This window comes from Typopeltis vanoorti, chromosome 7, assembly GCF_054136105.1.
Source record: "Typopeltis vanoorti isolate ZY-2024b chromosome 7, IOZ_Tvanoo_1.0, whole genome shotgun sequence".
NCBI classification, from domain to species: Eukaryota; Metazoa; Arthropoda; class Arachnida; order Uropygi; family Thelyphonidae; genus Typopeltis; species Typopeltis vanoorti.
Genome location: NC_143555.1, coordinates 49,193,649 through 49,207,000, shown reverse-complemented (window position 1 = coordinate 49,207,000; position 13,352 = coordinate 49,193,649). Strand labels below are relative to the sequence as shown.

At 36.0% G+C, this 13,352-nt stretch overlaps 1 protein-coding gene across 5 annotated transcripts in view; it reads left to right on the top strand.

Moving 5' to 3' along the window:
• LOC150104660 (sulfotransferase 1B1-like) overlaps nt 1–13,352 on the top strand; it is a 208,008-nt gene that overhangs the window by 170,515 nt on the left and 24,141 nt on the right. For all 5 annotated transcript variants that reach the window (XM_090395859.1, XM_090395855.1, XM_090395857.1 and 2 more), the window contains one exon: nt 11,498–11,627. In XM_090395859.1, coding sequence (XP_090251985.1) covers nt 11,498–11,627 — 130 coding nt within the window. The remainder of the gene's footprint in view (nt 1–11,497; nt 11,628–13,352) is intronic.

The window sequence follows — 13,352 nt, the reverse complement described above, 5'->3', positions numbered from 1 at the left end:
CAGCAGTGTCAGATTGCACATCCAGGATCAAAAGGTTAATCAGCTGGGAGTTAAATGAAATGAGTACCATCAGGCAGGAGTCGCAAATGGAAGAAATAAAGGAAAATGTGTGATCAGCAAGCTTACAAGCAGTACAAAGCAGGAAGAAAGGATGACCAGTATGCTTATGAGAGGAAATTATTCCAGCAGGCCAAAGAAAATCCTATTTGGGGGAGGGACAGATGAAGTGGGAAAGATCCAGGGATGAGCAACGTGTAATGACAAGCTATAAAGGTAGACTGGGAGATTTGTCAGTTACAAAATTTGTTGATAGAGGATATAATAGAATCATGAATTACTAAAGCTGTTTTATAGGAAAGATGCAAAAGAAATTTTTTCATCGCATTAAATGAGTCACTCCTTGAATAACAGTGTACTTAACAAGAATGTGATGGTTAGATTTTATAGGAAAGATGCAAAAGAAATTTTTTCATCACATGAAATGAGTCCCTCCTGGAAGTTGAATAAGTGTGCTTAACAAGAATATGAGGGCTACATTTTTTTTCATTTGGAGAATGGTGAAGAAGTGGGTTACCAGAGATCGTTACGAATGTATTATCGGTGAATAAGTATAAGGAGAGGTGATAGGCATTGTGTGAATAATAGTTACTGTAGTCCTTGCACAATGCATCCTTGTACTCTATGGAGATGCCTGGAAAATAATATGTATTAAAAATAGTGACTCAGGCATGAGTGATATTAGGCATATCCCCTCAAATTCATTACTGGTGACTTCTGTGGATAGGCATGAATTTTTCATCACTGAAGATATATGTAAAAATCAGCTAATGCCTTTTATTCCCTTATAGGAGGTAAGTGAGGCTATTTTAGTCCTATCTTCATGTTCCTATCCTTTCATAGACTGAGTGGGCAGTTCTATCTCCAGAGATAGTTGGCCCAAGACTAGCATTAATTTTAAGTAGTATTCAGTGAAGAAATTGGCTGCCATCATGTGATTCCTAATCCTAACTAAATATAAACAACAAATTACATGATAACCATCAGTGGTGGCCTGTACATAAGCACTGCGACACTGCAGTACACCCTATTAAAAAATGAAATTTTGTGTTTATAAATAATAACAATGCTTACAACATTATATAAATGCAATACATCATGTTATAGGTTACAGCAAGGGTGACCAACCTATGGCGCATGCGCCAAAAGTGGCGCATTGCATGATTAGAAGTGGCGCACTGAACCCCAGAGAAAAATTTTTAAAAAATTATATATGATTTATATATATATATATATATATACAGGGTGTTCGGGATAAATTTGACATATTTATAATTAATTATATTTTTCCGTAAGTTACATGTATTAACACACACTTCTCTTCATTTAAAAGTTTGGACCCTTCTTCATTCATATACAAGATGTCAGAAAGGATGGATAGCTGGAACCCACCTGAATCATGGAAGAGAATAACTTGTATCATGATGATTCGTGCCCGCCATCAAAATAAGGATATTACGACTGCTGCCCAATGCTCCCTGAATACAGTAAAAACAATCAGGCATGAACTAGAGACTTGCAATGGTGACTACGAGGATGTAGCAAGAAGAAAGATCCCTAGCAGACGATCTGATTGCGTTCGTACAGCAGAATTCCTCGCAAATCTGCAGGAACAGGTGTTGAAGAACCCTGGCATTGGAATTCGGGCTTTGTTCGTGGAGTTGCTAACTGTAGTCAAGCCCTGGATAACAAGGGTAGCCAATGGTAGGCCGTATGTATGGCAGCAGGATTCGGCCCCTTGCCACACCTCTGGGAAAAGTCAAAAATGGTTGTCTGAAAATTTCTACGACTTCACCAGTCCAAATGTTTGGCCTCCAAACTCCCCAGACCTTAACCCCATGGATTATTTTGTATGGGGCGCAGTTGAAAAAGACACCAATCGCACTTCCAGTAATACAAAAGCCCAGTTAATGGATAAAATTAAAACAGTTTTTGCGGCCCTTCCCAGGGAGACTGTAGCATCAGCTTGTTCGAGGTTCCGAAGCAGAATTGAAGCTGTGATCGATGCTAATGGTGGTTATTTTGAGTAAATCTTGTTGATAGTATTGTAATTAACTCTGCCTGTAATGTTTTTTTGTCAATTCATTAAATTTAATAGATACAAAGAAGATTTTCTTTTTCCTTACGAAACTGTCAAATTTATCCCGAACACCCTGTATATATATATATATATATATAAACACACAATTAACCTACCATTGAATTCTAGAGTGCGCACTTATTACACTTGTTTGATCTTGAAGCAACAGGCACCGTCAAATGCTGACGTGCGTCACCGGTTACTCAATCAGTTTACAGCTGACTCTCGTGTCATAACTATTATTACTATTATTACGGGCAACTCCAGGGAGTCATTAGACTCATCGAGGGAGGCCCCAAATCATATTCATCACAACTATTTGACATTCATACAGTATCTATCATACCTCGCCTTAAACTCATTCACTGTCACAGCATCCACCACAGACTCAGGGAGCGCATTCCACTCATTCACTACTCTAAGAGTAAAGAACCCAGCTCTAACACCTTTACTAACCACACTTTTGCCCAGTTTCCATGGATGTCCCCTAGTCCTCCCACAACCAGCCCTGTTCTCAAAAATATCTTCTGAATTAATTTTATAGAAACCCTTCAGTAATTTGAATGTCTCAATCATATCTCCCCTCCTCCGCCTATCAACCAATTTTTGCAACCCACAAATCCTCAACCTGTTCTAATACGGTTCATTCCACAGACCTGCTATCATCTTGGTCACTTGCCTCTGGATCCTCTCCACCTCCTCCCCATCAAGAAGAAACCTAGGTGACCAAATCTGAGCACAGTAGTCTAGATGGGGTCTTATCAACGCTCGATACAGAGGAACAATAACCTGCTTGTCTCTGCTTGTCAATGTATTCTTCAGCAACCAAGTGATTTGATGAGCTGATTTGGCCACTTTTGCAATGTGTCCCCTAAATTTCAATTCCTTATCTACCAACACTCCTAAATCTCGTGCCTCATCAATTTCCTGGAGCACGGTTCCACCAATGCAGTAAACTGCCGCCAATCTTTTCGCCCCAAAATGCATAACCTTACATTTTGCCACAAACTGACATCCATTCTCCTTAGCTCAGACCTCCAATCTATCCAAATCATCCTGCAAAATTTTTACGTCATCTGCATTCACTATTGCCCTACCCAACTTCGCATCATCTGCAAACAAATGAACTGTTCCTCTCAGATCCTTTGCTATATCATTTATGAACAAATTAAACAGCAGTGGTCCAAGAACAGATCCTTGTGGCACATGACTAGTCACAGGCTGTCTTGTGGACTCTACTCCTGAGTAAACCACTCTCTGATATCTCTCCATCAACCACCCTCCTATCCATCTCACCAACCCTATGTCCATTCCCATATGCTGCAATTTACTGATTAGAATTCCATGTGGTATCCTGTCAAAGGCCTTGGCAAGGTCCAGTAGAATCACCGTAAACCCATTACCCTTATCCAGTTCAGCCGTCACTGTGTTATAATACGTGAGCAAGTTACTGAGGCATGACCTACCCTTCACAAAACCATGCTGTCCCCGATACAGTATCCCATTTTCTTCTATCCAATCTTGTATTTTCCTCGTGACTATTTTCTCTAAGACCTTGATAATGATTCCTGTTATGCTGATTGGCCGGTAATTTTCAACAGCAGCCTTGGAACCACCTTTGTGCAGTGGAACTATTTTCCCCTCTTTCCACCCCCTTGGGACTGACCCAGTCCTGAGGCTCAAATTAAACAAAATGGTCAAGGGCACTGACAATTCTCTGGCCGCTTCACTTACGACACGAGCTGGTATACCATCCAATCCCACAGATGTATTGACATTAAGGTTCTGTAATAGACTAGTTACCTCTACTTCATTCATCACAATTCCAGTATAAGCTGTTGGTTCTTCCATTCCTGCAAAGTCACCACCTGGATGATATACTCTTGCAAAGTGATCGCTCAGTAATTCCACAATATTGACTGATTCGGTTACCTCCCTACCCTCAGCATTTTTTAAGATCATTCTACCATGAGCATTTTTCCTTTTACTTGCAACATATTGAAAAAACTGTTTGGGATTCTCTTTAGCCTGCGTGGCCAATTTCCTTTCGTAATCTGCTTTTGCTTTTCTTACCACCCTTGTTACCATCCTGGCCTGAGCTTTATACTGTTCCTGTGCCTGATGGTCACCCTTCTCCTTAAATTCCCTCCACAATTGTTTCTTTTTTTGCAGCTCAAGCTTAATAGTGTTATTCATCCATTTAACCCCTACTTGATTTATTATTCGGACTCTTGGTATACAGTCAACCATTGCCTCCTGTATGTAAGTGAGCGAGCACGTTTTGGAACACCACGTGAGGAGAAGGTTTATTGAAAGAGTTTTAGAAAGAAAATCACGAGAATAATTTAGGCGGGAAGGATGGATATAAAAAGGGAAGAACGCTGAAAATAGATATAGAAGAGAGATAGATTAAGAGAGAGAAAAAGGATAGGGTTGGAATTGGAGCATTCGGTATTCGAGAATCACAGTGCGATAATAGCGAGTCGGCAAGTCACTCAAGCAGCTAATAAAGTCTACTAGTCGAGAAGCAGTTAGCTAATAAGTTGTAGAATAACAATTATAGCTTCGGAAAACAGCTGAGAGACTATTAATTAGACTAGCGATACTTGAATTGAGATATAATTTCAGGGCCGACCTGTCAAGGACACACAGAATCTTGAAATAAAGCATCGAATAACTAGGGAATAGTAGAGGCTGTAAAATTAAGATTTACCGTTAGCTGTGTTTAGAATTGTAGTGTCTAAAGAATTAATTGAATGCCGGAAGAGTGAACAACTGTGCATATAAAACCTCAAGTTAAGGAATTATTGTGTGTTGCCTTATTTCATGAGTGATCAGTAGTACTTTATGCAACAACGTTTGTTTATGTGTATTTAACCGATGATTAATTCAGTTATTGCTTAGAAGATTTATTTAATGAGTGCCATTTATTGTTTAAAGTGTTTACAGTTATAAAAAGTGTTTGCGTATAAGTAAATGAAGAAAGAAGATTTTCGGTAAAAACATTCCAACCATTAATATTTCCTATGCAGAGATGTGAGTGTGTTTCATCCTAGAATTTCCTTATGTTAACAGTAACTATTGCGAAGATTAACTGAAGTGTACATTTAAAAGTGTTCGCTTGTAAAGAGGTGTTACTGCGATTTTATTGTATTTGAAATTAAGAAACTGAGATATTTGTGCAATTGGTTACTGAGGAACTTTGTGACTTTGAGTTTTACCAAGCAGTTAATTGAATTTTGTGAGAGCTAAAATGTTTATAATATCTGACTTAGTGATTTGAACTTAAGTGTAAATTGTGATTCTAAATTAAATGTTTGTTTTTGTTAATCTAAAGTTGTGTTTTGCCTGAATCTCTTTTACTGCACCATTCATAAAATATTCGAACCAAAGCGGGAGAGATAAATAAATTAAATATACTCGGCCAGTATGTATAATAACATATAAGAGAAGGGTTGTTAAGAGTTGGTTTACCTTCAATTCTTGAACTAATTCAGATATAAAGATTTTGTTGGATCCTACTTCTTCTAAATCTTTACCTTGGATTCGACATGTTAATCACTATGATGTTCTTAAACAACTGATAAGTTGTAAGTTGATTTCTAATTCAAATATAAAGAAAATTTATATTTAAAGACTGTGCCACTTTATATCTGAATTAGTTCAAGAATTGAAGGTAAACCAACTCTTAATACAGTCTTTTCATTATTAATACATATATCTTTGATTAAATAATTAAATATTAGACAAAATTAAAGGTAGTTATATGAATATTAAATAATAAACAAGTGATTTACATTAAATAATATTTACAAATATAGCCTTTGCCATGGTGGATTATGTTGGATTCTGAGAGTATTAATTTAAATTTCTCTTCATTCAGAATCCAACACGGTGCTTATGTACAGGCCACCACTGGACTAGACAGCATCTATGGGATGGGATGGGTTAAGTACTGTATTAAGAAAGCTAGTGAAGTCTGTATCCAGAAATAAGTGAATGTTGATGTGATTCTGCATAGGATAAAGGATGTTCCAAAAGAATTGACCTTATCAGAAAGTAAAAGGGGTTCATTTTACACAAATCATGGACTCTGCAACCGTGTTATAAACAATTATTTTAATTTCCCGACGTTTCGACCTTCGTATTAAGATCATCTGGAGTATACACATAGTATGCTGAAGAGACAAGGATTTGATCAACTGTTATTCTACTGGCCTGACCTCTATTGAAAAAAAATGAAATAAAATAAATTAACTACATTAAAGCTATATTCTATTTAAGACAACATCAGAGAAACATTCTTTCATATAGATAGTTTTGTTACAGTAAAAATGATGTAACAAAAACTATATGAAAGAATGTTTCTTTGATGTTGTCTTAAATAGAATATAGCTTTAATGTAGTTAATTTATTTTATTTCATTTATTTATTGTAATTTTATTTTATTTTTCGCTAGAGGTCAGGCCAGTAGAATAACCATTGATCAAATCATTGTCTCTTTAGCATACTATATGAAATGTAATTTAGCTTGTCTTTGTGTATATATATATACCGGTATGTGTATACAAAGGTGGTCTGAAAAGTTCTCAACCGTAGATGGCAAGACTATCGGCAAGATTTTTTTTTCTAAGTTGGTACACCTGTCATAAGCATCCTGTGAAATTGCAAGTCATTCAATCAAGTAGTTTGTTTTATACAGCTGCCTGAAGCAAAAGTGTTGTCTTGTATCCTTGGAAATGGATAAAATTGAGTATCGTGCGGTTATAAAATTCTTTGTAAAAGAAGGCTTAACGGCAAAAGAAATTCATTCAAAGTTCATAAAAGTTGGTGGGCACTCTTCTCCTTCGTTTTCAAAAATTAAGAAATGGGCTGCCAAGTTGAAACATGGCTGTACCAGCCTTGAAGATGATCCACGTGAAGGATGTCCAAAAAGTGTAACACCACCAGAAATCATTGATCAAGTGCACGATATGCAGTGGCGTAACTAGAGGTTGCTGCCCCTCTCAATACACACCAAAAATACTACAAAAGGTCAAAATGACATATAGAGAAATAAATTAAAACCCTATGTTTATTTTTGAAGTAAAACTTTAATTTCAACATTCTGAAATGTTATTTTTCTTGCTTTTCTGTTAGCAAAATCGTTGATGACATTGGCGAAGTCTATTTCATAGTAATGTAGGTAATTCTTAATCAAATTTTATTTAGAAAAACTCCTTTCACAACTAGGAACACTTGCAGCAATTGTGAGGTAAATTCGCAGTAGTATTATAATATTTGGAAATGAGTTCTCGAGACTGTATTTTAAAATTAACTGCAAAAGTTCAAAAAGGTTCAAAGAGCCACCCGGGACAGACCACCCCCTCCACACCCATAGCTACGTCACTGATATGGTATGGGATGACTTGTGAATCGAAGTGCATGAAATTGCTGAGACTATAGACATTTACAAAAGAACGTGCGGGATATATTTTGCATGAAGAATTGCAGATGAAAAAAAGCTTTGCACAAGATGGGTGCCGCGTTTGCTCACAGCAGATCAAAAACGCACTCGTATGAAAATCTCTGAACAGTGATTGGAGCGTTTTAACAAGAATAAAACTGATTTTTTTGCATTGATTTATTACTATATAAGAGACTTGAATTCACCATTACACACCATATGAATTCACCATTACAGAATCCAACAGCAGGAAAGGTCATGACATCGGTGTTTTAGGATGCTAAAGGCATCTTGTTTATTAATTATCTTGAAAAGGGTAAAACAATAACCGGGGAATATTATTCCGATCTTTTAACCAGCCTAGACGAAAAAATCCTTGAGTAAAGACCCTTGCAGAAGAAAAAATTCATCTTTCATCAGGACAACGTACCTGCCCACAAAGGTATTTTGGCAATAGGAAAATTAAGGGATCTGCACTACGAATTGTTGGAACATCCACCCTATTTGCCAGATTTGGCTCCCTTTGACTTCTGTCTCTTCCCCAAAACTAAAATTCTTCCTTGCTGGTCAGTGTTTTTCTTAGAATCAAAAAGTGATTGCAGCTGTAGAGGAATATTTTGCAGATATTACTGAGAACCACTACAGGGTCGGGATAATGGCGCTGGAATAAATGTATTAGTCTTAAGGGAGATTATGTTGAAAAATAAAAAATAATTTTGAAATTATAAATTTGTTTTTTCATTGTTAGGCCGAGAACTTTTCAGACCACCCTTGTACTCCAGATGATGACCCTAATATGAAGGTAAACGCCGGGAAATTGAAATAATTATTTATTTATTTTAACTTTATTGTGTAGAGTCCATAATTTGTGTAAAATGAATGCTGATCACCATGTAATACTAAAGAAATGTAAAAGGGGTGTTTCAAAAGAAATGCTTCTTTTGTGAAAGATATAATTTATTTTCATAGAGACTACAAATTATTTTTGTACACTATTCTAACCTAATTGCCCTCTCTTTCAGGGGGCGAATGCTGGTCTTGAAATTCACACCTGCTCTTGTTATCATTCAGGGAGTGAGAGGTGTGATTGAAGTCTGATTTGCGGAATAATGAATTACTAACCATTTAAAACTATATATTTAGAAATTTATGTACATTTAATCATACAAATACAACATTTATTTTACAAATGATATTCTATATTTCTCAATTTAGCTACTTGAATACAAATTCTACCCTACAGTTCTTCTTTATGTGGTCAATAATATCGTCATAAAAAGTTGGTTGTAACTTAATTTTCCCAAGCAACATGCACACTTGTAAAGGATGGCTGAAGCTTACTGGCTAGAGCTACTTTGACTGCATATGGCCTGTGTTTAAGACAACGTGAAGGGGTGGAAATGGCAATGCTTGAGCATGAAATCACAGTGCTGCAGCGAGGAACTGTAAGTTCCGACAACCGAGCAAGCCAAGGTAGCTTTGATTAGACGAACAAGCATCAGCCTTTGATACACAACACAAAGCTTAGTTATTGCCGCACAAGCTTAAGACATCTTCTGTCTACAAAAATAAAAGCCTAAAATGCTTATAAATGCATGCATTTATTAACAAATAAATATTACTTCTTTTGAGTAATGAGCTTGCACAGCAAGCATGGAGAATTCGCCACTGCTCTCTTTCATCAGCACATTTTCCCCACCCTTCAACAAGTTTTCAAAGTTGTCATGATAAAACTCTTCTGGTTGTTACTTTCATAGCCATTTTTGTACCTCTATTTTACCTGTTTGTCATTTTCAAAGTGAATGTCCTTGAGATGAGTTTTCATTTTAGGAAATAACCAGAAGTCCAATGGAGTTAAGTCCAGAGCAACAGTAGGGAGAATGTTTCACAACCTCAAATCTGATCTTTGTAAGGTCTTACATTGCAAAAGTAATGGCTCTTCCTTGGCATGAACATGATTACTTTTTTTGTGTGTGTGTGGTCTCTTTACATAGTTCTTCAAATTTATTGTCAATTTAACTATTGTTTTGGCGAATGACACCCTTCTGGTCCCAAAAGGCAGTAGAATGCACTTTCTGGCAAAAGGTTAAGCTTGAACTTTTTTTTTTTTTGGACCTCAATGAAATATGATGATAATATTCTGAACTGAATTTCCATTTGTGGTGATAATGACTGACTCAACTTTCATCCTCAGCTATTTATTTGTTTGTAAAGAAAAAAAAAAAAAGCAGTCTTTCCTTAGGTTATGTTGAAGCAATCAGCAATAAACTTTGTCTTGGCTAAAATTTTCTGGTCAACTGACATGGCATCCAAAGTGCGCAAACTGTGTTGTAGTCCAATTTTGTAATGATTCATATGGTTGACTAATGCTAATCATGCATCTCCCAGGTGATGGGGATGAGGGAAGCCTTAAAAGGAGTGTTTTTTAATAAAGAATAAGAAACCCAGGGTTCAATGGATATTTTACCCATTCTGTGGAAAGAGTGTGTGCAACCCAGCTACCTCTTCTAGCAGTGAATTCACTCCAAAACTTAATATGAATGTTTTATAGCAATTCTTATACTGCACTGACTGTCATCCAGAATAATCAGAGCAGCATTTGAGACATAAACAGAAGTGTTTTTTTTTTTCTTTTTCAGAAATATAATAATCTTCAGTACATGTTAATGTGGATGATGGATACAAAAGAAATAGGTCAACTTTAAGTTTTATTTAGGAACACAGATTGTTTGGGAGCTTCAAAAGAATTCTTGTGACAGAATCTGTGAAGAGAAAGAGAGAGAGGGAGGTATACTTCCTAGGAATTATTGTAAAACAGATGGAGGAGGACATTTCAGAAGGCAGAAATATTTAGTTGTATATTCAGGAAAAGATTCAGTACCAAAGCTCTACCCTGTAGTGCTGAGGTAAGATCAGGCAAGACCCTTTCTTGGTTTCAAGCCCATAAATGACAGGATACTTCATTAGAATCCTGCCGAGCACTGGATCAATCATAAATACTTTGATTGTTCCAGTGGATCAGTTATGGTAGTTTATGCAACAGACATAGATGTGTTTGCATAGAACTTTTTTCATCAGAAAATGAGGATGGTCTGGAAAACCTACAAACTGTTTTGAACTACCTGCTAGAGAGAGAGATGTTCTTTTCATTCTGGGAGACTTCAGTGCAAAACGGGGAAAGAGCATGTTGGTTAGACCTGATCATGGTAAGTTTGGTCTAATGGTGAAAAACTATTGGAATTTGCTCAGACAAATAATTTAATTATTGACACACTACTTACTGTGATATCTGCATTACTGTGATTTTTCCTTTAGAATGCATTAAAAAAAAAATGAAGTGTCATCCTGCAACACTTCCACAGAGTCAGAGGACTTGTCACAGGAGGGCACTCTACACCACACAGACCACTATCTACATTACTTAATTCTTCATCTACACACTATGCCATCTACCGTCCACTAAGAGTATGTTTGTGTGTTAACTGCACGTGTCGTCTAGCCAATTTGCCTGCATGCAGGATGAAAAGAAAAATAATTTCCACAAAGAAAAACCTTGCTACTGCCATATGAGATTGGCTAACTCACCTTCAGTTGAAAAAGTCCAAATAAAGATTCCTTTCATCATGATGAAAATCAAACTTTTCAAATGAAGGGAACATTGTCTCATCATTCTTCCAACTGCACAGAAGTGTTAACATATATAGCAATTATTTTCATTTTAATTAAGTTTTTTCCATCTTATTCGGTTTATTTATGCATTTTTATAATCATGTTGTAAGAAGTCCATAGTGCAATACATTACTATCACTTCCAAACAAACAGCTTTTCAGAAAAGTCTAATTATATTATTGATAATTAGTATATTTTATATAAGTCAATAGTTATTCTCTAGCCTTTATATTTTTTGTATGCAGATCATTTATGTTGTCAGGAATCCAAAAGACAATGCAGTGTCATATTACCATCACCACAGAATGAGCAGCTTTTTAGGAAATTATAAAGGTTCATGGGATGAATTCCTAATGCACTATCTCAAAGGCAACTGTAAGTGTAATTCTTCATGTACTCGATACTAATTTTTAAAACAAAATTATCATTATTACTAGTAAAAGTACTTGGACCTCTATGGACATTCGTTTAATGATATTTATTATATTATTATTGGCAGTAATAATCAATCGCTATGTCTCCCCTTGGATATAGTTTTTTTTTTCCCTTCTGGGGGGGGGGGGGGGTAATTAAGTCTCAGAACTCAGGCTACCAACAAGCCCATTGTACAATTCTCACTTGTAATGAAAATTGCCCATTGCATATATTCTCCAATTAACTGGCCTATAGTTGAAAAGCTCTCATTCAAGTTTCTGATGTGCTTTTGGACAAGAGCAAACCAAGACCAACCAAAAGACACTGGTTTTAAATTTGACTGTCACAGTCATAATTAAAGCCTATTATTTTATGCCAGTACATCACCACTTTATGCAGCAATGTATATTTCATTTGCTTATTACTCTCCATGCAAAAAATTTACTTTTAATTCCTTTTTAACTAGACTCTTGCTTAATCATATTTGTTAATTTGTTTCTTAATTGAAACCTAGCTTGCCATATCGAAATAATAATAGATTATTTTGTACTCATAAATTGTTTGCCTTATGTATATTATATTATAGGCTTTTTCAATTTTTATAATGTAAAGACAAAAACTGAATCCTTGTCATATATGCACAAGCATAATATAAAGGAGGGACAGGTTTTTTTTTTTTTTTTTACAATGCACAAGTTTTAGTTCAGTAGTGTAGCAGTCAAATTGAAGTCTAATCATATGCTGTAAATTATACTTAAAATAACAAATATTCCTGAGCTAATCAACAATGTTAAGAAGCACTATTTTCCATAAGGGATGAATGAAAATTTATCAGATCTCTTTAGGTTAGGAAAATGTAATGCTGCTTAACTATCTTTATGCAGTTTTTGCAGAAGGAAGAACTTTAATATTCTTCCAGGAAACTCTATGCTTGGAGATGATAACATGTTTTGCAAGTCCAAATGTTTCTGGCATGATAACTTCATAGAATTTTCATGTTCCTTGCAATGAACAGTTGAAGATTTTCTGGAATAACCAAAGTAAGATGGCCCACAGGTAATCTGATAAATGTTATGTAATGCCAGTGGAAAAAGTTAAACATAAAATAATGAAAGTTTTGGATAAGGTGAAATGTCACTTAAATGTCAAGCACCCTAAGAATTTTGTAATATGCTCAGATGTGCATGCATAAGGAAGGAATGGCTTCATGGTTGATTTGCTTCTTGAGTGGTTGAAAGAGAGCAACCCTGTATTTGGTTATGATCTTATTGATGAAAATATCACTAAAAGTAAGAATGGAATGGTCAGCATAGGGGTAGGTGAGTCTGGGGGATATATAGGACAAAGGGTAAGGGTGAGCAGACAGCAGCAAGTGTGGAGATGTCACAGGGGGTAGCATGGGTAGGACTAGTTATAGACCAAGAAATGAATTGTTATGCTTATTTCCAAACACTAAGAGTATCAGAAATAAGGGAGGTGAAATTCTTGTGTTGTGATCGAGTTTATTTGCCTGAAAATAGTTGAGAATATGAAATATGTTTGGATGAGAACGTTATCTCGATGGAAATGGAAGAATATGTTTTTGTGAGGATAGAAAGGCCATGAGGGGAGAGCTGTTGATGATAGTGGGGGAAGTATGTCCACACAGGATTGAGATACAATGGAGGAAAAGAAGTCGTAGTGGGT